This window comes from Podarcis muralis, chromosome 1 (assembly GCF_964188315.1).
Source record: "Podarcis muralis chromosome 1, rPodMur119.hap1.1, whole genome shotgun sequence".
NCBI lineage: Eukaryota > Metazoa > Chordata > Lepidosauria > Squamata > Lacertidae > Podarcis > Podarcis muralis.
This window is the reverse complement of record NC_135655.1, coordinates 48584765-48609480: the sequence shown is the minus strand read 5'-3', so window position 1 is coordinate 48609480 and position 24716 is coordinate 48584765. Positions and strand designations below refer to the sequence as shown.

Below are 24716 nucleotides of genomic sequence, written 5' to 3'. Positions count from 1 at the left end.
GCTGTGTTAGGTAGGCAGCACTGAGGAAACTATAAACCCCTATGGAGTAGAGAGAGGCTGGTGCCACCTATGGCAGCCCATATAAACACACCAGTTGCATAGGGAAATGGTTGCTCCTTTTCTGATAACAGCCCAAGGGCAAAAACACTATGTTCAACTCCTATTCCATTAAGAACAATAGCCTTGTACTGTATAGGATTACTTACCATATGGCTGTTAGGATTCCTGCTCCATGTTTGCAGTCATGGGATTGTTGTCTATCACATGACAGTGTATGTAGGATGATCCTAACATTGGCATGATATTATAAAATGTTTTTCAGCCTGCTTGTTAGGGCCAGCTTTCTGTCAAATTGCAGGACAGGACAAGTAAGCATGCACTGAGTAAGGAAGATTTTGACAAGAGGATGCCTTTTTCAGCTGCTTCAGAGTTCAAGTAACTATAGAATAGTTGTTCAGATGCAAAAGAGAAATCCTGTTCACTCAACTAGTTCCCACCTACCTGGTTTGAAGATTTAATAGATGTTTTACAAAAAATGACACAAGTTTAGACACAGGTTCCTTTACTGATTTTACAGCACAGATGAGTTGGCAAATACAACATAAAATGGAAACCATTCCTTCTTTTAGAAACAAAAAGATACAATGAGATCACACAGATTTTTTTTTAAATTGCGTTTTGGAGAAAAAAGCCTGTTCATTTAATAAGTTATTACAGTTGCTGTCACTTGTGAACACAAAGCAGGTCAAAACAAGGAACTTTGCTCACAAGAATTTGGCAGTATGTGGGGAAAATGAAGTTAAGTACAGCTGAGAGAACAGCAGAAGCAGAAGTGGCAATACTTCTCTGCCAACTAAATTAAATGGAGATATGTAGAACTGGAAATGTTTCTGCTTCATGCATGTGTTCAATGGACAAACCAGCTATTTTCCACAACAGAAAAAAATCCTGGAAGAAATCCAGACTGGATAGCACAGGCTAATACACCAAATGAAGAGCCACAAAAGCATCACAATGTGTCCAGAACTGTATCTCAAACTCACTGTTCTGAGTCCTGCATTGTAACAGATATCCACAGCTATTCAAAGAGAAGATCCTCATCCTTTTCCTCCGCAAGCAAATTAGCAGGCTCGTGCAGCTGTCCAGCAGCCCTCTGCAACTCTTTCAGTTTTTCGTTCTTTTCTTTCAGTATCTTCTTCTTCTCCTGGATCTTCTTTAATCTACAGAGAAAAATAGTGCAAATTATTGTAAAGCTGGTGTGCAGATAGCAGGTCATTCCTACATTCCACACCCCACCCCGAAATGTGACACAGCCATTATCGGGATTTTATTTCCAATTTCACAAAGTTTGGGGAAAAGCTAGGGCTTCTCATCCCCTGCAATGGCTTGGTGCACTGAGTGCTTTCCCACGCACCAGAAGGAGAGGAAACTTATGTGTGGGTGTCGCAGTCCCAGTGTACCACCCCTTAGATGATAAATTGTTCCATTTGACACACCGCACTTGAAGGCTTTGGTAAACATAAGTTAATATACATTTGTATTCTATTCCAATGAGAAATAGTTGACAGTTACAGGCAGGTAGCCGTGTTGGTCTGCCGTAGTCAAAACAAAAGATTTGTTATTGGTATGAGCTTTCGTGTGCATGCACACTTCTTCAGATAAGTGTGCATGCACACGAAAGCTCATACCAATAACATACTTAGCTGGTCTCTAAGGTGCTACTGGAAGGAATTTTTTTTTAATTTTGTTTCAAATAGTTGACAGTAATGGGCCATCAATTCGGTGGAACTTACCTGAAAATTTAAGGGCAAAATGTACCAACATTTGGAGGTGGAGGTGTACTTTCCATTGTAGGTTTGAAAGTTGTTTGCAGCCCTAAACACCTGCTTTCTTTTGGCACAATTATTTAAAAATTGAATGTCTTCCTAGAAAAAGTGAGGTTATTGCTTAGAGCAGGGGTAAGAAAAGGAACTACCTGGTGTCCTCCAGATCTTTTGGAGTACAACTTCCATTAGTCCCAGCCAACCTGCCTGTGGGTTGATAGGAGATGTAGTCTAAAATATCTGGAGGACATCAGGTTAGCCAGGACTGTTGGGGGGGGGGATCAGTATGAACTAGGTTGCACACTCGTACAGAGTGGAATCCAAGAAGGGGGAGGCCATTTTTGCTAACTCTTCCTCACTGCAGGTTCCCACCCCAATAGACTCCACAGAATTGGGAGACCTTACAAAATGAGGATGAAAACTGGTGGTGGAGCTGCAGGAAAAACGTTGAGTGTGCAAAAATCCCCTCCTCTCTGGTTAACAGAGGCATTTGTGGGCTCAAAAGACTCCATCCCAGGGCAGCTATTTTGATTCCACTCACAGTGCTTAGCAGCGATTCCTAAGATCACAGAGGGCAAAAAAAGTGCAACTGTGATTCTGGAAAATGGTGTCAGCAGCCATTGGCTATACCCATATGCAACTCAGTTTACATTTTTATTTCTCCACATAATTCTGTTCCTGAGGATACTCAAAAGTAAGTGCTCAGGAGAAAATATATGTACTTTAAAAAAATATACAAATGTTCTTCATTTAAGGGTTTATAAACCTCTTCCCAACAAGTGTTTTTGAAGTGGTCTACAACAACAATAATCAGCAGAGCCTCCTGCTAAAGCAAACTTTCCTGAAGCAACTCCAAGCTCTGAATAACCAGACTGGCATAATGACTTAGGCTGAAGGTCTTAGACATATTTTTCTTACCCCACACTTAACATCTGCACAATACCAACAATATTTTCCAGATTCATAATTTCCTATTTTTGGATGGCCAATTCACTCACCTGTAAAACTCCTCTCGCTCTCGCTCATCCAACTCAGTTATGATATAAGAGAGTGTACGTTCAATCCTGGGAATAATCACTATAAAAAGAAATTGCTATTAGTAAGTATGATTCTATAAATACAAGGAGGGCAGCCACGCAAAAGTTATTCTGGTGATTGCCATCTATGTTTTTGAACATACATAGATATGTGTATAGTCTGATCTCCTGCCAAGGGGTGCCCAGGTTGTCAACCCCTGAGTTAGATGCATAGTTCGTTGTATGGCACAGTAATTTAAGCACTACACAGGATGCCCAGAGTGTGACAGAGCAAAAGGAAAAAGACTTCACAGTGATGTGGTGTTCCAGGGGCCACAAACATAGTGGTTGTGGGGGGAAAGGGTCATCTTAGGGAGATGGTTCTTCTAGATTCTGACCTCTTCCAAGATAATACTATGAGATGGGGCCTTGGAAAAACCATCCATCAGCACAGCTCTGAATCACATCATGGTATTAGGATGCATATTAGGAAGCTTCATTTACTACCCAATTTATGGTGGGCAGTATTTTTTGGTTATGCTCTCCATTTGGACCTGGTTCAGAAGAGACCCTAAGCCAAATGGACTGAGGAGGAGCAAAGCAGCTGCAATCTGAGAGCCCACATATTGCTCGCCCTGTTATGCAAACCAGCTCATTCACCATAGTTAGAACACACTGATGTTTTGGACTACAACTCCCATCATCCCCAAAAGTTGTAGTCCAAAACATCTGGAAGGTATCAGGCTGAACGAGGCTAACTTAAGTTAACTTTGACTCACCATGCTCAATAGCATTCACACGCCTATTGGTTATCTTGATGGCTTCATCTAGTGTAACAAACGAAGTCTATAGAAAGGGAAAAGAATGAGCAGGAAATAAGATATTTGTGCGAAAAAAGCATGATGCACTAGCTCTTTGTACCTCAACCCTGAGCAGAGACATGTCAGCAAATATATGGGACTTTTATTGCTAAGAAAGATAAATTGATCTGGCATCATGCAGGCTTGGTCACTCACTTGGTATTTCACATACAAGTTTCCCTAAATAGAGTATTTATTGACAGCTCAGTCTTCCAAACTTACTAGCAGTTGTTTTTGTGTTTTGTTTTGTTTTGTTTTTGCACCAGCCTACTATTAGGAGATGGCAAAATAGAAACAGGCTGCCCGCACTCCTAGTGCTGATTTACCCTCATTCTAGTGTTAATTTGTAAGGTGGAAAACGGGGTGTGTTGCTAATTCTTGCACAGCAAACTATAGCCTATATACTGTTAGTGGCAAAGGGAAGGGGCTATTGTACAATGTGTACATCCACAAGCGCACACAAAAGTGAGCACACAAAGTTCTACCAGGCTGATAATTCAGATTCAGCAACTCAACAAAAAGACCCAGCTGTGTGCTCCTTTCAAAGAAGTTGAGAGAATAGCACAAACTTATTGCAACAAGGTGGGATTCTGTGCAACTGTCAGCTCATCAGTGTTTTGGAAGCCAAGTCCAAAGGCTGCAATCTAATTTTCCCTTAAACAAAAGTCATATAGCTACACCTACCCCAAAACCACTCCCTGGCCACCACCATGCACCCCCGACTTCAGGTCAGAGCACAATATGCAGTTCCTATTGTCCTCAAAGTATATCTTAGAAACAACTACGGATGATCAATTAGAAAAGGAAGCAGATACTTTAAAAAGACCTCACAAAGAATTATTATATATACAGCCATACCAGAGGTCCTTTTAATAGTTTTCTTTCTCCACCTACCTGCAGAGAGGCCAATTCCACAAGGAGTTCTACTGCTTTGGCATAGTTCCTTTTCAGTTTGGCCAGCTGCTCCCCACCTCTGGCTAAACCAGTCAGCTCATAACCTGAAAGAATTCATCCAGAACATTTAGCAGCAACAAAAAATCAACCACCAAACAGAAAACTAAACCATCAGAATATTTACTATAGGGTGGAGGATGGTTCCAAGCATGAGACAGCTGCAAAGCCACTCATCTCAGCTTCCACTTCTAATATGGAAAATGCAAATAGTTGTAAAGGGATATATCTGATGGTGTCAGGAGGACACTTGCAGCATGGGTTTCCACCAGCGTGGTAGAATTTCCCCTTCCTCTCCAATCCCTGTACCCTCAAAAGTCTGATCCAGAGGGTTGGAGAACCCTCCAGAACAAATTTGGGAGTGGGGTGGAGGTAGGACTACAAAAGGAAGGGGAAGTTCCATCGCACAAGTGATATTGCCCAAAGAATACAATCTTGACCCTACTAAAGTAAACAGCATGAGTTTCTGTAACATCCCAAAGCTCAGGATTGCATTTTAAAAGACACCATGTGGTCTTTCACGTGTTAACCTCTCCTCCAGTATATAAAAGCAACCCTTGATTTTTAAAAAATTGAGGGCTAGTACCAGAGTGCTAGCAGAAGTCGGTGCAAGGGCTCCTGCTAGTGTAAAGGGACTCCCCCCCCCCCCCCCCGCAAAAAAAGTCTGTCATGGAAGGCAGGGAAAACCCTCAGAACAGCACACAGATGCAGAGAGGGGGGATTGTTTCATCAGGCAAGCAGAAATACTTGCACTTGACAGAATGATCAGAAGAGTGCAATGTTAAATTCTCCCCTAAACATTTACAGAGAAGCTGTAAATAGTCCACATAACCATTGCTATTATATTATACTACTGGCCAGTTACAGAAGACACAGTTTTCAAGGGTCTCAAACATGGCATATTAAAGCTAAGATCACATCAAAACCTCTTGAGATAAGGAAAAGAAAAGGAAAGGAAAGGAAAAAATCACTTCTTACTGTCTCCTCCTTCTTGGTAATGTTCAAAAACTGGCAGGGTCACACCTGTAAAAGATACACAGCAGTTTGTGCAATTAATGAATTCCACTTCCTAATTTCTATTCTGGCTGCCATCTTCTTCTCATAACGCTCATGACCACACCCTTTGGGACCTAAAGCCAATTTGATTCTGGTTTATAGGGAGCACTTAAATCACAGTTTCCAAGTTCAGATGTCATGAGAAATGATGGCATAAATGAAGCAGAACACATCCTCTGAAGCTCAGTTTATAAAATGAGCCACATTTTAATAAAAACACTGACAGACTGAAGTGCGCCCAGAGCAGGGCCAGCAGTAGTGTGAAAAGTCAGGAAACCATCCTATGAGCAACAGCTGAAAGAGCTGGGTATATTTAGGCTTCAGAAAAAGTATTTAAGGGGAGACATGACAGGCTTCAAATATATGAAGGGCTGTCACAGAATATAGAACAGTTATTATCTATTGCTCCAAATCTAGAACAAACAAGTGAAAATGGCGGAGAAGCACATTTTGGATAAACTTGAGAAGCTTCCTCCTGTTTCAACAGTATCACAGACAGCCTTGGGAAGTGGTGGGCTCTCCAGTGCTGGAGGCATTTAAAGAGTGGCTGGATAGCAATCTATCAGATTCTGCATTGAACAGGAATTGGACCTCGATAACCTTCAAAGTCCACTCCAACTATTTGATTCTACTATAAGCCGCACTGAACAATGTGGTAGTTTCTCCATGACTTAAATAATTAAATAAATAGAATTTAAAATAATTATATCATGCACAGCATAAAGATACACACCTGCTACATTGTCTTTCTTAGCTCTGATCTTGACCTGAGCTTTGTTCACATTCTGAATCACAGTTGTACTGCAGAAACAAATATCTATCAGTACGTATTCAACGGATTTGAGGAAGCAATTGCCAGTATATTTTCTTAGTTTTCATGAAGTATGTTTAATGCGAACACAGCAGCATACATAGAAATGTAAAACCTGGTCCTAGCACCTGCTGCACAATTCCATGTATGTTTTCTCAGAGCAAGTCTCACTTGTGAGGCTTAATCCCAGGACAGTGTATACATAACACAACATCATGGTATCCTATAAAGCAGAAAAGTACTAGAGGTTCTGTTTTTCCCCCAAATACAGTACTAAGCTGAATTAAAGGTTCCAGCTCTTGAGCCAATAAAAATGCACTGCTGTTTTTCTGATTCATAAATGTGATAACAGAAATGTTTTATGCCTGTGAAATGGGACGTTGCATTTTAAAACATTCCTACAATTTATTCCTAAAACGTTTCTGAAATCATGATTAGTGAACTGCCATTTTTATAATGTTCAAAGCAGTGACCACAGCAAACCATGCTGATCAGTCTTCAAAACATGCTCTGATGCGCTGTGGGCAATGCAGTGGTAATTTGTTTTAAAGAGTAATCAATGACTGCTACTGGAACACAAAGTCACAGAAACTCAAGGAGTCATTTGTCAACTAGAAGAAGCTAAAATATGAAGGTAGGTAGTAATATTTAGAACACTGTGGAGTCTATCACAACTTTAGTGTTATTTCCTGCCCTCATATTTTTCTTCTGCTCGTTTATCTTTGCAGACACTCTGGAAATATATTTAATTTCCTATGGGCTTTGCTTTCTACCTTTTCCTCTTAAAGGATCTGCTGCAGAATTTTCATTTTCCTCCCAATCTCCCCCATAAACAGAAAGGAATGGTTCACCTCTTGAGGAAGGCCAAATGTCTCACACAGAAGTTCCCTCAACTACACCCATTTGTGTGGTTTACCTGAAGTCTCCAGCTGTGAACTTTGCCTCAGCAAGAGAAAAGGCTGCTTCTCTCATCACCTCACCCATCAACATCTTTGTCTGCAAACACAACCCAAAAAAAGGACATTTTCTGAAACCAATATACAGGTTACAATTGAGAGTTAAGTCTGGAATGGGCCTGTTTTGTTCTTGTTTTAAAAAGAGCAAAACTCATTCCTGCTATTATAATGGTTCGTACATTGGAAATTCTTTAGCTTTATTTCACAGGTAAATTCAGTACATTAAAACACCCTACCTCAATAATTTTTTTAAGAATCTGCCGGAATCTCATAGTCAGAGCATCAGATTTCTTCTTCAAAAGGTTGCGACCTGTCTGGGCTCCTTTCAAACGGGCCTTCATGATGGTCTGAGCCCTGTCAAATTCAAAAAAGTGATAAATACTTTTGATCTTGTCACTGGAGATGATCTGGGAGAAAGAGAAGATTGTTCCTGAAAAGGCACATTCCTAAAAACAAGAGGAAATATTATTTGGCTCACATAACTTGAACATACACTTACAACACATGTCTGACAGTCTAATCCTATGCTTGTTTACTCTGTAATAATACCTACTGTGCGCTGAAGGGTACATCATAAAAGAGGTTTAAAGAATCTCTCAAGGCAAATCTTTAAAAAATGTAGTATAAACACCAACAACTGGGGAACACTGGCCTACGAGTGTCCAATTGGAGAACAGCCTTTACCAAAGGTGTCATGGACTTTGAAGATGCTCGAACTCAGGACGAAAGGGAGAAACGAGCTAAGAGGAAGGCATGCTTGGCAAACCCTCACCACGATCAACTCCTGCCTGGAAACCTATGTCTCCACTGTAGAAGGACTTGTGGATCCAGAACTGGCCTCCACAGTCACTTATGGACTCACTGTTAAGACTGTGTTCATGGAAGACAATCTTACTTGGCTATGAGTGATTGCCGAAGGAGAAGAAGGAGAAGAAATAAGCTTATAACCTTTAGGCTGCAATTCTAAACACGTTTGCATCCCCATACCAAATAAACAAAGATGACAAACTCCAGATTTATGGGGAGGCTGCTATGGAAGTGCTGACAAGAGAACTTTAGAATTCGTTCACTCTGCCAAAAGAAGATCAGCAATCTTTGTGTCCGAATTTTCACTTTTAGAAATATCGAAACCATATCATAAGCTAAGTTCCTTACTGGAAACTCAATAATTTGTTTTGCATTATGAGCTGTCTCTTCTACCATTCAACACAAACCAAATCACATCACATACTACTTTTCTCAATATGAAGTTCCAGGTTAGAAAAGGGAGCTACCTGGTAATGTATGAACAGCAGCATGGACAGAGGCAATCCTATGACAAATGGTGGATATTTGAAAACTGGCACATAACGAGACAACCACTGCAGGCCCTTGCCTCACTTTTATAATCGTAGCAAGAAGCAATAACATTGGCTTCACCTAACGGCTAGACACAACTTGCTTTCTACATGCTTGCAATTATCTCAAAGAATGGTAGCAAGCAGCTGCCACACAGTAAACAACGGTCTGTGCTCACTCTATGGATTTGCCTGAATTCAATGGTTTTTGCCTGTTCAGTAATTGCTGTGTCCACCCATGATTCCCATGATCTCCAAGGAAAAGTAATTGGAAACATAAGAACAAACTAATTTTGGGCAGTACTAGAAATATTGAATAAGGAGATTTCATGGCAATTCCTTAGAGAGTTTATAATATGTCTCCCAGGAACCGCCTAAGCTGGAAAACAACTTGAGGAAGAGAACTGGAACTTCTTTAAATGAAGGGAAGGTCTGGTGTCCGTATTCCTGCACTGACTGGCTTGCACCACTGCCTCTCTATGTCAGACTAACTCATTTACTAGTTGGAACAAGATTCAGCAAAACTGTGTGTGGATACTAAACATGCCTCTGTTTACTATCAAGAATGCCATGCCAGATTCAGCAAACATACTGGAAATATGGCTGATCTATGTAAGGAGCAGGAATCTATACTCATCATAAAAACTCTGCATATGATTGTACTGAAAGGGTGAAATTTAATGCATACCTGCCTAGAGAAAATTCCACTGAAATCAGTGGGACTTCCAAGTTAACACAACAGTATGGAAATGTGTGAAAATGAGAAACTGCCAAGCTAGGCACTAGAAGTACAATTAATTTTATGGCACTTAAAAGAAACAGAAGACTTACAGCCTTCAAAATATGAGTGCTCATAAGGAAACTCAGTTCTCCCTCTCAAAATTCAGTTTGAAAGCTGAACACAGTTGTTTGTTATTAATAAGTTTCTATTTTGAAATTACTAAGGTTGCAATCTTATGTACTAGAATAAGCTTTCTACTTTTGAGCATCATTTTGAGGCTTCACTTTCCTCTTTTTCCCCATATTTTAGTACTGCCCCTTCCTACCATCCTCTGACTAGTAAAAAGTGTCTCTAATACAAACATATTAATAATAATAGGAGACATTTCAAGCATTGCATAGTCCGATAAAATGACAACCTTGTTCCATAGTTGTCAAAGACATCTGACCAAATGACAAAGCATTTGCTATTTTGACCTGGAAACAACTCACATTTCACTTCCCCATTTTTTAAGCCTACAAGTCTGACTTGTCTGAATGGGGGGGGGGGGGGGAGAGACTCTTATATGACAGGTAATAACATCACCTTTTTATTCCAACGCATTCCTCCCACAACCCCTTGTAAGCTTAACCAACGCCAATCAATACATTGGTGATAGTTATGGGATTCGAAACAGAATTTGTTGAGTATCAAATTCTGCACCCCAAAGCGCTCTCCAAATTCAACGCGAATTGAAGCAATCCAAAATAACTACCATTCTATTGGGCTCTTAAGGCCTATGAAAACGGATCGCACCCTTCCTTTGAGAATTACAAGGTACAAGGGTGAGAAAATGCACCCCCGTGAAGGCGGCTAAAGGGTGTTTGTGGCTGATCCGTGGCAGCTTGAGTTTGAGAGCTCAACACCCCCCAGCGCACAGTGTCCGGCTGTGGGGCCGCAGGGAAGGAACTGACCGGGGCTCCCCACCGCCCAAGGGAGGCCCCGAAAGGACCAGGAAGCGCCACTCACATCCGCGAAGGGAAAACCTCGATCCTGTCTTTGCCTGACATCTTGCCCGGGGTGGTCGGCGGAGATTGCTCGCGAGACGCCGCTGGCTCCTTCGCTTCCTTCTCTCAGCTGGGCTCCGGCTCCTGTCACGTGACTCCTCTTGGTTACCAAGGGCACCGCGGCCTCCAGTTCCGCTTCCAACCACGAAGCCCCGCCCTCCACGCCGCCCGTCACCGAGGAGGCACCTCCTCCTCCTCGGCTCGTCTGGGCGCGTAGCCCGGCGGGCGCCGCGTGAAAAGGCATAGAGCCAGAATGCTAGACAGGAGAGCATTGGCAAAAACTCTATGGTCCAAAGCCCTGACTTCCGAGATAAGTGCAACTGCGGAGGACTCGCCGGCTGTACGTCGCAGAGAAACGGATCCAGCAGAAGTGGAAATCCGCCACATGCTCTAATTCCCCATTGTGGCGCTGCTCCATCCCTTGGATTTTTAATGATACAATCCATTTATCCTTTGCCTTTGTTGTTGTACCTTAGGCTCACACAGGCGGTCCAAATTCCTTATTTATTTATTTGGTATTCTGGGGCAGAAGAGAGAGAGAGAGAGCTGTGCGGAGACCTCCACGAGCTGAGCTTAACCGTGGCTGCACAGTGTGCCACTGCACATCAGCCACTGCGATATTACCAGTAACAGGAGTCGCTGCAGTTTCACAACCGGATCTTATTTCGTGCGCAAAATTTCGATTCCCCCCCCTCCCCCGCTTTTAAGTATTTTTTTTTAAGGCACTGGAAACAAGTCAAGATCCATTAAAACAAGAGTACAACTTAAACCCATTAAAGCAACAGTATAAAAGCAAAAGATTCAGAGGATTCAAATAAAACAGGGTCCAATATTACGGGTCAGCAGGGAGAGCTTGTGTAAAATAAGATTTATTTGCTTTCTTTTAAGTTTTGAAATATTTAAATACGCAGCACCCTTGCATGCAATTTCTTTTTTTGGCGGCGGGGGGCGCGGATTGGAAGGCCAAACGAACCTCAGCTCCACCTCTAACTATGGTAAATGTCAAAACAAAACAAAATTCCTTCCAGTAGCACCTTAAAGACCAACTAAGTTAGTTCTTGGTATGAGCTTTCGTGTGCATGCACACTTCTTCAGATACCTGAAGAATACCTGAGGTATCTGAAGTGTGCATGCACACGAAAGCTCATACCAAGAACTTAGTTGGTCTTTAAGGTGCTACTGGAAGGAATTTTTTTTGTTTTGACTATGGCAGACCAACACGGCTACCTATCTGTATGGTAAATGTACAAGTCTGACTGCAACCTGAGAAATCCTTGCATTCCGCCTCGTCTTCCCAATACAAATAGCCGTTGTGATCATTCTATCCTTTTCTATCTCTGCAGAGAAGCAAGTCCGCTGTGGGCGGGAGGCGCTAATAAGGCTTGGCGGTCGTGTCGCGCGAGCCTTTCCTTCCCGCCCTCCCGTCTATCAGGGCAACCAAAGACTTATGGGAGCAGCTGGGTAGAAATGCTTCCGGCTACTTTTCCCGAAAATGCTTCCGGAAGAGGCGGGATGGCGGCTGCGCATTTTGAGGCGGGGTACACGCTGTGACCAGAGGCGGATACGAGCAGTCGGCCGAGACTCCAGCCCGGAGCGCAGAGAGCGCGGCCTGTGGAAGAGACAGGTGAGCAAGCGGCCGGAGGGCCGGCCGCTCCGGGGCGGCCTACGAGCAAGAAGAGGGCCGCTCTGTGACCGACGCCCGGCCGCGGCGAGGGGGTGGGTGGGTGTCCTCCGCCATGCGGGAAACTCGCGGGGCGCGCCTGGCAGGCCGAGACGGAGCCTCCCCATCCTGTTCCTCGGCTGCCGCGCGAGGGGACCGCGGGGCCTCTTCCGACGTGAGGCATCGGCTTCCCGGCCGCGCTTCTCTTGGGACACAGGCCTCCCTCGGTGAGGTGCGGGTTATGTCACAAAAGGACCCCCGTCCCCTCCTCACACGGCCGCGACGCCTCTCTTTAAGTTGCGCTTTGTCACACACACAGCCCCCACGTTTGGTGTTTCGGGGGGAGAACTAGGCAATAACCGTCCGGGGGGAAACTGGACGGAGAAAAACGAGAGGGTTTCATAGCGATGTAGTTGTTGCGGCGACCATAATGTCGGCCCAGAACACAGAGAGTGACAAGGAGGTTTCTAAGCAGCGTTCTGCAAACATGCGTGTCTGGTATGTTTTCCTTTTTTTCTGCCAGTTGCAGGAAAATGGGAATTTTTTCCGGTACCAGAACAGATGTTACTGTTCGCTGTATCATGATTCGGTTTGGGCTGTTACAAATGAATAAATTGTCTCTCGATATAATTTTGCAGGATGCCTGGACTAAGTTGTAGGTTTTACCAGCATAAATTTCCAGAAGTTGAAGATGTGGTCATGGTCAACGTCCGCTCCATTGCAGAAATGGGAGCCTATGTTAGCCTACTGGAATACAACAATATCGAGGGCATGATTCTGCTCAGTGAGTTGTCCAGAAGACGTATCCGTTCTATAAACAAACTCATTCGAATTGGAAGAAATGAATGTGTTGTTGTCATAAGGGTGGATAAAGAGAAAGGTAAGATAAAATTCTAGAGTGTTATTTCAAATTCTGAGTATGCAGTCTAATGCATTCTGTCATAGCCTACCTGTAGCTGGCTTCTATATAGAAAAGTAAAGTGGGTTTCTAAAACTTTTCTTCCTGAAACAAGAAGTGTTTTCTACTGCCTTAAGTAGATAGAAGTGGCATTTTTATGAGTTTAGAAGTTGTGTTGAATCCTCACTGTTTTGAGATATTTTGTTTTGTATTAATTAGGTTATATTGACTTGTCAAAGAGAAGAGTCTCTCCAGAAGAGGCAATAAAATGTGAAGACAAATTCACCAAATCAAAAACAGTAAGTTACCATATTATTGGTTATTATAGTACTTTTATAGAATGGGTGTAAATTCTACTGGTAACTGTGTACATGATATTCTTATGTTTGAAAAAATATACCTTGAGTTATTTTGCTTCATGATGCAGGTGGGGAACCTGTGGCCCTCCAGATGTTGGAGTGCAGCTCTCATCATCCCTAGTCATTGCCCATGCAGATGAGGAGTTAGGAATCTGTCATCTGGAGCAAGGGTAGCCAGGGTACATCCTCCAGATGTTGCTGAACTCCCATCAGCCACAGCTAGTTGCCAGTGGTGATGGGAGTTGTAGTCAGCTATACTGTGTGGGCACTATGTAGCCAACCCTGATCTGCAGGGTCACAGGTTCCCCACCCCTGCAATGACAGTTTATGCAATAGTGTTAATAATTGTTTAGAGTGTTTAGGACTTGCAATAACTTTTCTAAGCCTGATTTAAATGAACAAGAGCATTGAGAAGAAATGTGATATATATTGTTCTGTATTACTGAAAATGCCTCTCAATTTACCTGCATGAAAGTGATTTTGTGTTAACTTTTGTCTGTTTCATCTTAGTTATTTAAAAAAGTTATATACCATTGTATCATAAAAATATACCACAAGAGGTTACAATATAAAAATATAAAACCTGACAGTGACATCAGAAAAAGTTAAAAACAAGTTAAAAGAAAAAAGAAGTTGAAAACCAACATCCATAGACCATTGTGGGGGATATACTCTTAATTATCTTCATAGGTCTGGAGGAATAGATAAGTTTTCAGCAGGCATTTAGAAGTTGGCCAGAAGGTGCCTGTTGAATCTCCATTGGTAAGACATTCCACCGGACTGATTATAAAGGCTCAGTTTCTCATTCTTGTCAGGCACCAGACAAAAGCATTTCTCTAATAACCAGGCTGTTGGTTGATTAATCATTCCATGGGCTTTTAAATGTGTTTGTGGGAGGGGAGTTATTGACTTGCTTTATTATTTTGTTTTTTGTGTTCTCATTTTGTATTTTTATGTTGTGAACTGCCCTGTGAAATTCAGATGAAGAGCGGTATACAAAATTAATAAATAATAATAATCTAGAACAGGTAACTTGCCAATTTCCTGAATATGGGAGTCACCCACCCAAAGAGCCTCCATCTTCCCAGGATTTAAACAGAGTTCATCCAGTCCACCACTGCATCCAGACACCAGTCCAAAATTTCACAGCCTCTCCTGATTCAAATGTTAATGGAGAAATAGAACTGCATGTCATCAACATACTGGTGACACCTCAATCCAGAATTTGATATATAAAGAAATAGAAGGGAGAGCCATAAAGTTGATGTGTTGATTTGCACGAACAACACTGATATTTGTTGGACACATTTGTTTTTAAATAGCATGCAAATGCAAGTTGCAGTTCAATGTGCAATCTACAGCATGACTATAAAAGTAAGAGAGTACTGGCTCCATTTCAGAATTTCATGAAGAATATTAAAGAAGCTAGCAAAATTTCAGTGTAGTGTGATAATATGATGCAGCTTTATAGTTGTTGGGTGAGTGTGGTAGCATGTTCTTCTGTGCAACCTTTTCCTACTGTTGAATGGTTTCTGCACCACGATGAGCATTTGTAAGTGGTTTTGCACTTGAGTCTCAGTTGGATCCCCCACATCTGCAGTTTGCATTGCCCAAAAAGTTTTAAATTGATCCTTGTGGGACAGTGCCAGTAACAAGGATGGAGGATCCTAATCCAAATTGGGATGGAACAAAGGGCAAAAGAGCCTCTACCTCTCTTTCACTCTCTCACACACCAGGGGGCCAAAGCAGATTGGACTTCCAGCACCTGTAATTTGCTGCTTTCCCCACTTCTTCCTTTAGGCAGCACAAGGGAAGGAACAGGGCCAAAGAGGAGAGGACCAGATGGGAAGCCTCAGGATCCCTTCTAGGCTGGAGGTTTTGTGCCCCTGGGATACACTACACAGATTTTTATTTAAACATTTTTTAGGGGGGGAAATGTTTAGTGGCCTTGTTCACATACCACAGTAAGCCAAACTATAACTTACTGGGACCACACAAACATTCCAGAAAGGAGCTTGCACCCTCCTTGCTGCTCCTTGATATTTTTAGCATAGTGCAGCGCTTATACCAGCATCTGACTTAGCTGAGATAACTATTAGATGGATTTGTAACTGGTTGACTGACCAAACCCAACGAGTGATCAATAATGGTTCATATTGTCAAAAAAAAGTTACAGGTGGGGTGCTGTAGGGTTCTTTCCTGGGCCCATTGTTGTTCAGCATCTTTATAAATGACTTGAATGAGGGTATTGAGGGGACGCTCATCAAATTTGCTGGTACAGTGGTGCCCCGCAAGACGAATGCCTCGCAAAACGAAAAACTCGCTAGACGAAAGGGTTTTCCATTTTTTGAGTCGTTCCGCAAGACGAATTTCCCTATGGGCTTGCTTCGCGAATTCTTGCGAGTTTGTTTCCTTTTTCTTAAAGCCGCTAAGCCGCTAATAGCCGTTGTCAGGGGTTCAGGGGGAGAGGCACAGATGAGGGAGGAGACTGAGAGCGAGGGGGAAGAATCCCGGAACGAGGAGGAGGAGGATGACAATGACTTGAGGGTTTCCATGAGTCTTTCAAGTGAATCAGAGGATTCCCAAAAGGGGGCGCCCCTGGTCAGGCCAAGGGGAGCCACAGGGGGGACTAGTCAGGAGCAGGGGAGCAGCAGGGGAACCCCGAGTGGGAGTTGGAGATCGGGGCCGGCTTCCCCGCCGGAACGGAGTGAAGAGGGTGGAGTTCCCAGTGTGACAGACGAAGCAGAGCAGGAAGCAGAGAGGGGAAGGAGATCGGGGCAAGACGTCCTGCCGGAGGGGGCGGAGAGTAGTACAGAGAGTAGTGTAACTGTCAAGAGGAAGGTCAGAGGTAGCGAACGCGCGCCAAGTTCAAATGTGGAGGCGCGCGGAAATGCGGAGAGCCCGGAGGAGGAGCCTGGTCCCAAAGCACGGAGGAGGGGGGAGCAGGCGTCTGGGGATTCAGCGTCAGGGGAATCCAGGAGGGAAGGAACCCAGGGGGGCAGAAAGACCCTGCGGAAAAGAAAGGACAGGAAGAGGTGGACCAGCACAAGCCTCTTAAACTGGTGTAGAGGCGGGACTGATTCAGAGGGGACTTCAGCGGTCTAAGCGTAACAGACGTGGGGCTGCGCGCCTCGGCTGTGGAGCAAACAATGTTCTTCAATAAAGACTTTTGTAAATAAAGTGGACTTGGCGTTGGTCTCTTGTGAGCTGGGACCTGAGGCGGCCCTGACAGCCGTGCTTCGCAAGACGAAAAAACCGCAAGACGAAGAGACTTACAGAACGGATTAATTTCGTCTTGCGAGGCACCACTGTAACACCAAACTGGGAGGGGTAGCCAATGTCACAGAGGACCGAATCAGGATCCACGATGACTGTAGTAGATTGGAGAACTGGGCCAAAACAAACAAAACACATTTCAATAGGGACAAATGTAATCTGCTTCACTTAGGCAGGAAGAACCAGCTGCACTAATATAAGATGGGAGACACCTGGCTTGCCAGTAGTCCAGGTAAAAAGGATTTGGGGGTCTCAGTAGACCACAAGCTTAGCATGAGTCAACAGTGTGATGCAGCTAAAAAAAACCTAGTGCTTTTCTAGGCTGTATCAACAGAGGTAAAATGTCCAGATCAAGGGAAGTAATAGTACTTTGTTCAAGCTGGAACATGTTCAGAGGAGGGCAACCAAGATGACCAAGGGTCCTGAAACCAAGCCTTATGAGGAATGGTTGAGGATGTTGGGTATGTTTAGACTGGAAAAGAGGAGATAATACAGCCATCTTCAGGTATCTAAAGGGCTGTCACATGAAAGATGGAGCAAGTTTGTTTACTCCTGCTCCAGAGGGTAGGACACAAACCAACAGATTCAAGTTACAAGAAAGGAGATTCCGACTAAACATCAGGGAGATCTTTGTGACAGTAAGACCTGCTTGACAGTAGAAAACGTTCCATATTGGACTCTACTTCTGTGGAGGTTTTTAAGCAATGGTTTGATATTCACCTGTCATGTATGCTTTAATTGAGATTCTTACATTGTTGTTTTTTTAAAAAAAATTATTAAAAGTTTAAGATTACAGAAAGAAGTAAAAAAGAAAGAGAAAAAGTAAACAATACAAATCAATACCTTACAATACATATATAAAAAAAACCCAAAAGACACAATACATCAAAAGATATTCTTACATTGTAAAGGGTTAAACTAGATGACCCTCTGGGTACCTTCCAACTCTACAATACTGTGATTCCTCCTTGGCCATGGTTAGCTGCTATGTAGAGCTAAAAGAACTGGGACGGAGCAAAGTGGTTTGTGTTCTCCTTACCAGGGGCCAGCATCTTTGTGTTAAGCCATGGTTTGACTTAGTGTTAGGTGTGAAGATGGCCAGTGTTTCTTTCAGAAAGGGTATCTTAATGTGCAAAATGCACAGGCAATTGTCACCCTTTTGTATTTTTTCATATGAATTATTCTCCACATTGGAAGTAATTGTATGCATTTTTGAACATTTTCCTTGTTGTATGTAGGTTTACAGCATCCTTCGCCATGTTGCTGAGGTTTTGGAATACACAAAGGATGAACAGCTGGAGAGCCTGTTCCAGAGAACTGCTTGGGTATTTGATGACAAGTATAAAAGGCCTGGATATGGTGCATATGATGCTTTCAAGCATGCAGTGTCGTAAGTACACTACTTTTCCAGCTTGTATTGCCCCTGATCACAAACGTTTCAGTGGGTTTAGTTTCTTATAAAATGTCATATGCAACAAACCTTCTTTGCCTGACTGATCACCAAATGTCAGTTCAGATACAGCTACTTTTGGTAATGTTTAGATTTTAATGAGGTTTAAGGGGAAATAAGAGGGACACGGGTGACGCTGTGGGTTAAACCACAGAGCCTAGGGCTTGCTGATCAGAAGGTCAGTGGTTCGAATCCCCGCGACAGGGTGAGCTCCCGTTGCTCAGTCCCTGCTCCTGCCAACCTAGCAGTTTGAAAGCACGTCGAAGTGCAAGTAGATAAATAGGTACCGCTCCAGCGGGAAGGTAAATGGTGTTTCCGTGCACTGCTCTGGTTCACCAGAAGTGGCGTAGTCATGCTGGCCACATGACCTGGAAGCTGTATGCCGGCTCCCTCGGCCAATAAAGCATAATGAGCGCCCCAACCCCAGAGTTGGTCACGACTGGACCTAATGGTCAGGGGTTCCTTTACCTTTACGGGAAAATAAATATTAAAGACTACAGAATAACCTGCAGGACTACCTTTCTGCATTCATTTCTTGTTCTTGCTTATTGCTATTGATGGAATGATTCTTCATATTAAAACATGTTCCTGAGAAGGCTTTGCAAGAATCCTTCATTTCACTGATCTATTTGAAATGGATTTGTTTTGTATCAAATTCATGTGGTCACACGAGCCCCTACCTGCAAACTGAATTAAGGCAGTTGAGATACCATAGAACACTACAAACTTAACAGCCATAGCAGAATGTGCAGATGAAGTTAAGACTAATGATGCACAAGGTCTGCTTCTATGAGATTAGTATGTTTAAATAGCAAGTAGTTTACTTAGAAATAGGTTTGTGTTAGATTTTAACTGCTTAGATAAGGGATAGCAAGCTGTTATCATATGTATGGAATTATATTTCGAAACATGTATAAAATTCAAAGTCTGTTATGGTACAAGGAGGTTTTTTTGTAAAAATTCTGTTTTTATGGTATCTAACTCCCCGTTAGCCTTAATAAAATGTATACAGGGCATAGTAACAATTGTTGAAGATGAAATTGACATAGCTGCAGTGCTTTTTTTCTGGGGGACACACAAGGGTACGCATACCCCTAGACATTTTGTGAATCTAAGTTTGGCATCATTGAGGGGCAGTATTTCAATATGAGTAGGAAAATGAGAGTACCCCTAAACGTTATCTTAGAAAAAAAGCACCGCATAGCTCAGATGTATTTAATATGTTCGGTAATTCTCTGAAATAAAGAACATAGTACTTTTCTATAATAAATTAAATATAAAATATAACTAGTTACGGTATACTACATTAGAGTCAGAGAACAAAGATTACAAGATAGTTGTTTCACTGAAAAATGGACTAATGTACTAGAATAATAAGTGCATGTACACAGTGATACCCTTATTAACAATATTATAAAATACAATTTTTAAAGGATGTAACAGTTTAAATTTATGTTGACAAAACAATTGTTATAAAGTAGTAATTTGGGGTTTTTTTATAAAAAAATTTCTCTTGAGAATGTAGACATACTTTTTGTTTACAATATTTAAAGTTATATTAAAAAGTTACATTTTGTAATAATGCTTGGACAGTATTGTACTATAAATTGTGTTTACAAACAAATGGTAGCTGGAATGATTTAGGCCAGTACCTATTTCTTAACCATAGGCAGGAGAAAGACTGGAGAACATGTTCACGCAAATCCCTCCTGCTTTCCATTATCAGTGTTGAGAAATGCCTCAGTGTTGGTCCTTTCTCTCCTGTTAAAATGCATTTTAAAGAATGCTGGCAGGCTTACATTTTTGGGTTTTTTACTAGGGATCCTGCAATCCTTGATGGACTAGATCTGACAGAAGATGAGAAGCGTGTGCTAATTGATAATATCAATAGGCGCCTGACACCACAAGCAGTCAAAATTCGAGCAGGTAAGTCCCCAGAACAGAATTGATTAAAGAAACGAGGCTTGTTAATTTAGACTGAGCTTCTTATGGAAGAATATCCTACATGGATGAATAAAGATATGCTTGGTGAGTCTACTTTGACAACAAATTTTCTGCACATATGTTGTACAAAATGTTGTGAGTGAGATCACACAAATAAGCTGTTTGACTGGATTCCTGTAAAACTACCTGAAGCTTGTCATTCCTTGCCTTTAGAGTTTATAGTTGTGAGTTACTTGAGCAATCTAACTAGTCATTTAACTTTTCATGTTTTTAACTTAGCACTTCCCTAAAGCTTCTTGAAGGAATATGACAGTCTCAGAGCTAATTATGCTATTATGCAAGATCAGGCTTGACCGCAGCAATACTAGTTGCATGTTATGAATCACTGGGGAGTGGTTGCAGGATTGTTGAGACTAATCCTGACATGTCTGCTAGCTCTTAAACTAGAGCTACACGGAAATTCTGTCTGAAGAATAAAACAAGTTAAAATGGGAAGCACAAGGGCTTTTTTGCATCTCTTTTATGACCATGTTGAACAGTGCAGGAACTAGGACAGAGCCCTGTGGCACCCAGTTTGACATGAAGTCATTCTCATTAGGCTTGGATGTTCAGCCAGCTGTGGAACCATCTAACTGAAGTATTGTCATGCCCATAGTTTGCCATCTTGTTAACAAGATTGCTTTGCAAGAGTCTGTATGGACTGTGTGCACAGTGTTCTATTGATCTATCAGACAAGCCATGTCTTAGCTACGAAGTTTCAGTGCACTTGTTCTGATTAGAGATAAATTTATGAGAGGGGTATTAAAATACAGAGGGCCGAGTAATAATAGAATAAATGACAGGTTTTAATCTCTGCCATCTTTCTTGGATAATATTTTATCTGTGTTTTAAATAATTTGTCATTATGACCCATTTAGATATTGAAGTTGCCTGTTATGGCTATGAGGGTATTGATGCAGTGAAAGAAGCTCTCAGAGCTGGCCTGTGCTGTTCCACAGAAAGCATGCCTATCAAAGTAAGTGACAGCCAAGATGTGTGTTCTGGAAAACTATGAATATGAGAAATTTGCAGCATCCTGCATCAGCTGTGACATTGGATGATACCTGCTTGTGGTTTTAACACACACATCCATGAATAGACCTCATGTAAATTGTGTGTGTGATGGAGAAGGGTGGTGAGGTGAGAGAAATCCTCTCGGAATAGTCTACTTGAGAGGAAATCTAGTTATGACTTTGGGAATGTCCCCATTTTACTGGGGCTATTATGTTACAGACAACTCCCGATTTGTGCAGGGGTTGTATTCCGGATCGTCACTTGCGACAGCAGGGCGCATGTAAGCTCGCCCTGTTACGCCCTCTTCCGTGTCTGACAACAGCGCGCATGTACCTTGAACACATGCAAAATAGCTGTTGCCTGTATTTATTTCACATTGTTGCATTTTTACTATGAACCGTTTTCTGTTACTGGGGCGAAAATCGTTGCAAGGGAAAACAAGACACAGTTATGTCCTCTTTTGCTCATTACTCATTACTGTAATATCAAAGTAGCATTTTCCACACATCCTGGAAATCCCGTTTTTCTCTGTGGTGGTACAATATTTTTTCCAGACTTGTAGGCTTGTTTTTTGCACACCTTTTGTAGATTAATCTGATAGCTCCTCCTCGATATGTGATGACCACAACAACACTGGAGAGGACTGAAGGCCTTTCTGTCCTTAGCCAAGCCATGGCTGTTATCAAAGAAAAGATTGAAGAGAAAAGGGGAGTCTTCAATGTGCAGATGGAAGTAAGTATACTGCAGTCTCTTCTCCTAACCAGTGCTGGTTGCTAACCTGAAGACCACCTTCCTGCTCCTTCAAATTTTTGGGATTGTGGGCCCCAACTTTGGAGAAAGAAAGATACTCCCATCCAATCCACTATCTTGTGTTTATTTCACTTGTCACTTTTCACCAAAAAAAAAGCCTCCAAATGGCTTATAGACTTTAAGAAATAAAACTAAAATACATTTGAACTAGAATAATGATTCAAAACAAAATGCACATTTTAAAACCAGAATAGCAATAATTAAAAGCGACCAAACACTAATTATAACTTAACAACAAATACTCCACAGTAGTTCTGGAATTGGTGACTTCAAGAGTAGATTACTACAGTGCACTCTGTGTGGCTTGGCTTGCCCTTGATCCAGTTTGTGCAGAATGCTGCGGCATAGTTATGGACAGGAGTGAGACCCTTTCAGCATATAGCACCCCAGAGATCTGCACCGGTTGCCATATCAGGCCAAGGTCAAGGTGTGTTGTGGTAGCTTGAGCTTCCAAAAAAATTACTTGTCCATTATTTTTAGTACTTGGACCATACTGTTAATATCCTTATACCGTATCTGAACACCATCTTTTTGTGTACCCTGTACTTTGGTGCTGAGGGGAGGTGTCTTTCTTTAGGGACTCTTATTTAACCTTGGTCAGCCATACATTAGTCAGAACACTACAGCATCCTTCTCTCCCATCTTTCCACTTTCCTTCCCTTGACCTGAAAAGTGGCTTAAATGGGTCTGTAAGGACTGGGGAATAGTTTGCAAAGAAAGGTTATGTGAAGGTAAAGTCACTGGCTCTGCAGCTGACAGGTTTTCAGGTTGCTCATTTTGTCCAGCAGGGGGTATGGTGCGCTTTCTTCACTGCAGTTGCCTTTGTTCCTAACTTTAGCATAGCAGCAGAAGCTGACATCTTAACAGAAAATATGCTAAAGGATTATTAAACACTAGCCGTATTTTCAGCACACAATTGATACTGATCCTTCCATTTATTAGAAATGTCACTTCTTCTTATCTCAAGTAGAAAGATACAGTGGTACCTTGGGTTAAGAACTTAATTCGTTCTGGAGGTCTGTTCATAATCTGAAACTGTTCTTAACCTGAAGCACCACTTTAGCTAATGGGGCCTCCCGCTGCTGCCACGCCGCCACTGCGCGATTTCTGTTCTCATCCTGAAGCAAAGTTCTTAACCCGAGGTACTATTTCTGGGTTAGCAGATGCTGTAACCTGAAGTGTCTTTAACCTGAAGCATCTGTAACCTGAGGTACCACTGTACTGGAAACTGTATATGTAGAATGCCTACTAGTAAATTCTGCTTGTCTTCTGCAAACATTGAAACTACACAACTGGCTGCTATTGGGAATTCAGCCCAAAGGCTGATTCCAGGGGAAACTATTCTCAGAGCACAATTCTCCATCGCAGGTACGATTTGGATTTGAAGTAGAGCACTTTTATGTCTTGTGAGAGAAATCCATTTAAGTTGTTGGGTAGTATCTCATATACTATCTCCAGGTTTAACCTGCTCAGCCAGTATAAAACATTATTATTTATTATTATAAACTGTCTCAAAGCAATTTGACAGAATAAAATACAACACAAAAAAGCTATTTAGTAGCGGCAACAGTTGGAAAAGGTACTGCAGGGAACTGGGTGGTGATCTTAAGACTACAATCGCAAACCAGGCAGCATGCTGCAAACTGAGCTGTAGTGAAACCTCCTTGAGGACTCAGGCCTGCACATAAGTGTTTGAGATGGAGCTTCAGTAGCATCATTTGCAGGACATTATTACAAACTACTGCTGTTCATTGGTCTTGCAGCCTTTTGGCAATGTATCTAGCAGATTGATACATCATTGTTTTTAACATTTGGGCAAGTAAGCTGCATTCACTCTAGTTGTGTGTGAAGCCTTTTTGATGGAAGCACATCTGTTTAACTGGTTTCTGGGTCACACTGAAAGATAACTTAAGTGTTGATCATATTTGTGACGTTTCAGCCCAAGGTGGTTACTGACACTGATGAGACTGAGCTTGCAAGACAGCTGGAAAGATTGGAGCGTGAGAATGCTGAAGTGGATGGAGATGATGATGCCGAGGAAATGGAAGCAAAAACTGAAGACTAAATTGCATGGGATTAAAGAAAAGGGTTGCAGTTATACAAACAAACACCAGCCAGTGACAACACCTTTGAGTGATAAGGTGTCTTGATATTGAAAACTCCACAAGAAAAGACTTTAATATTTTCGAATTTTGATGAGACCAAATTTTGAAGAGACAAGAAAACATCTGCTATCTGCTTCAAAAGTGCTGCTTAACTTCCTCAAAGGGAAGATGCTTCTCTCTGAAGATGTAATTCCCTTCCCCACAATAAACCAGGCATTGTCTAAAGGTTGTATTTACTATCTTCATATCTAACAAATCAAGATGGGAAACCATTCAGTATGTCTGGTAGTGAGGTTTCTGGAAATTAAACCAGTATTCCTCCGCCGACTGTACTCATGCAAATATTCGATAAATTTCTTGGATATTTGTCTAGGTTTTTCTTCTTCCTCTTTTCACATTCTTAAGAGAGTTTTAATGCACATGGGGCAAAGGTCTTGCTGCTAAAGGCGATAGAAATCAAGTCAATTTAACTGCCAGTCCAGTCAGCTTCTGAATGTGGAATTGGGGAAGGGAGATGCAGAGGGCACCATTTTGTCCTTTGCCTGATGCAACAAAGTGTCTTGGGCTAGCTCACAACTGCCCCA

The 24716-nt window shown here is 42.1% G+C and overlaps 2 protein-coding genes across 2 annotated transcripts; one reads left to right on the top strand and one right to left on the bottom strand.

Annotated features, from left to right (window-relative positions):
- Nucleotides 1-545: 545 nt before the first annotated feature.
- On the bottom strand, nucleotides 546-10727 carry ATP6V1D (ATPase H+ transporting V1 subunit D). Its single transcript, XM_077928082.1, has 9 exons — nucleotides 10540-10727; nucleotides 7710-7827; nucleotides 7434-7513; nucleotides 6440-6507; nucleotides 5629-5673; nucleotides 4594-4697; nucleotides 3619-3685; nucleotides 2822-2900; nucleotides 546-1220 (listed from the first exon to the last, which is right to left on the bottom strand). Exons 1-9 carry the CDS (start codon nucleotides 10578-10580, stop codon nucleotides 1079-1081), a joined length of 744 nt encoding a protein of 247 aa, XP_077784208.1. The 5' UTR covers nucleotides 10581-10727; the 3' UTR covers nucleotides 546-1078.
- A 1316-nt stretch (nucleotides 10728-12043) lies between these two features.
- Nucleotides 12044-24357, top strand: EIF2S1 (eukaryotic translation initiation factor 2 subunit alpha). Its single transcript, XM_077928080.1, has 8 exons — nucleotides 12044-12201; nucleotides 12876-13117; nucleotides 13355-13434; nucleotides 18009-18160; nucleotides 20040-20146; nucleotides 21082-21179; nucleotides 21806-21949; nucleotides 23967-24357. Exons 2-8 carry the CDS (start codon nucleotides 12877-12879, stop codon nucleotides 24090-24092), a joined length of 948 nt encoding a protein of 315 aa, XP_077784206.1. The 5' UTR covers nucleotides 12044-12201; nucleotide 12876; the 3' UTR covers nucleotides 24093-24357.
- The last annotated feature ends 359 nt before the right edge of the window (nucleotides 24358-24716 follow it).

What these genes read in the sequence shown, in the direction of transcription:
- EIF2S1 (XM_077928080.1), top strand. Translation starts at nt 12,877, where the DNA reads ATGCCTGGACTAAGTTGTAGGTTTTACCAGCATAAATTTCCAGAAGTT. An exon ending in CAGAAAGCATGCCTATCAAA is followed by an intron (nt 21,180 to 21,805) that starts GTAAGTGACAGC and finishes CACCTTTTGTAG; the next exon opens with ATTAATCTGATAGCTCCTCC. An exon ending in TCTTCAATGTGCAGATGGAA is followed by an intron (nt 21,950 to 23,966) that starts GTAAGTATACTG and finishes GTGACGTTTCAG; the next exon opens with CCCAAGGTGGTTACTGACAC.
- ATP6V1D (XM_077928082.1), bottom strand. Translation starts at nt 10,580, where the DNA reads ATGTCAGGCAAAGACAGGATCGAGGTTTTCCCTTCGCGGAT. An exon ending in TTCACAGCTGGAGACTTCAG is followed by an intron (nt 6,508 to 7,433) that starts GTAAACCACACA and finishes TTGTTTCTGCAG; the next exon opens with TACAACTGTGATTCAGAATG. An exon ending in TAAGAAAGACAATGTAGCAG is followed by an intron (nt 5,674 to 6,439) that starts GTGTGTATCTTT and finishes TATCTTTTACAG; the next exon opens with GTGTGACCCTGCCAGTTTTT.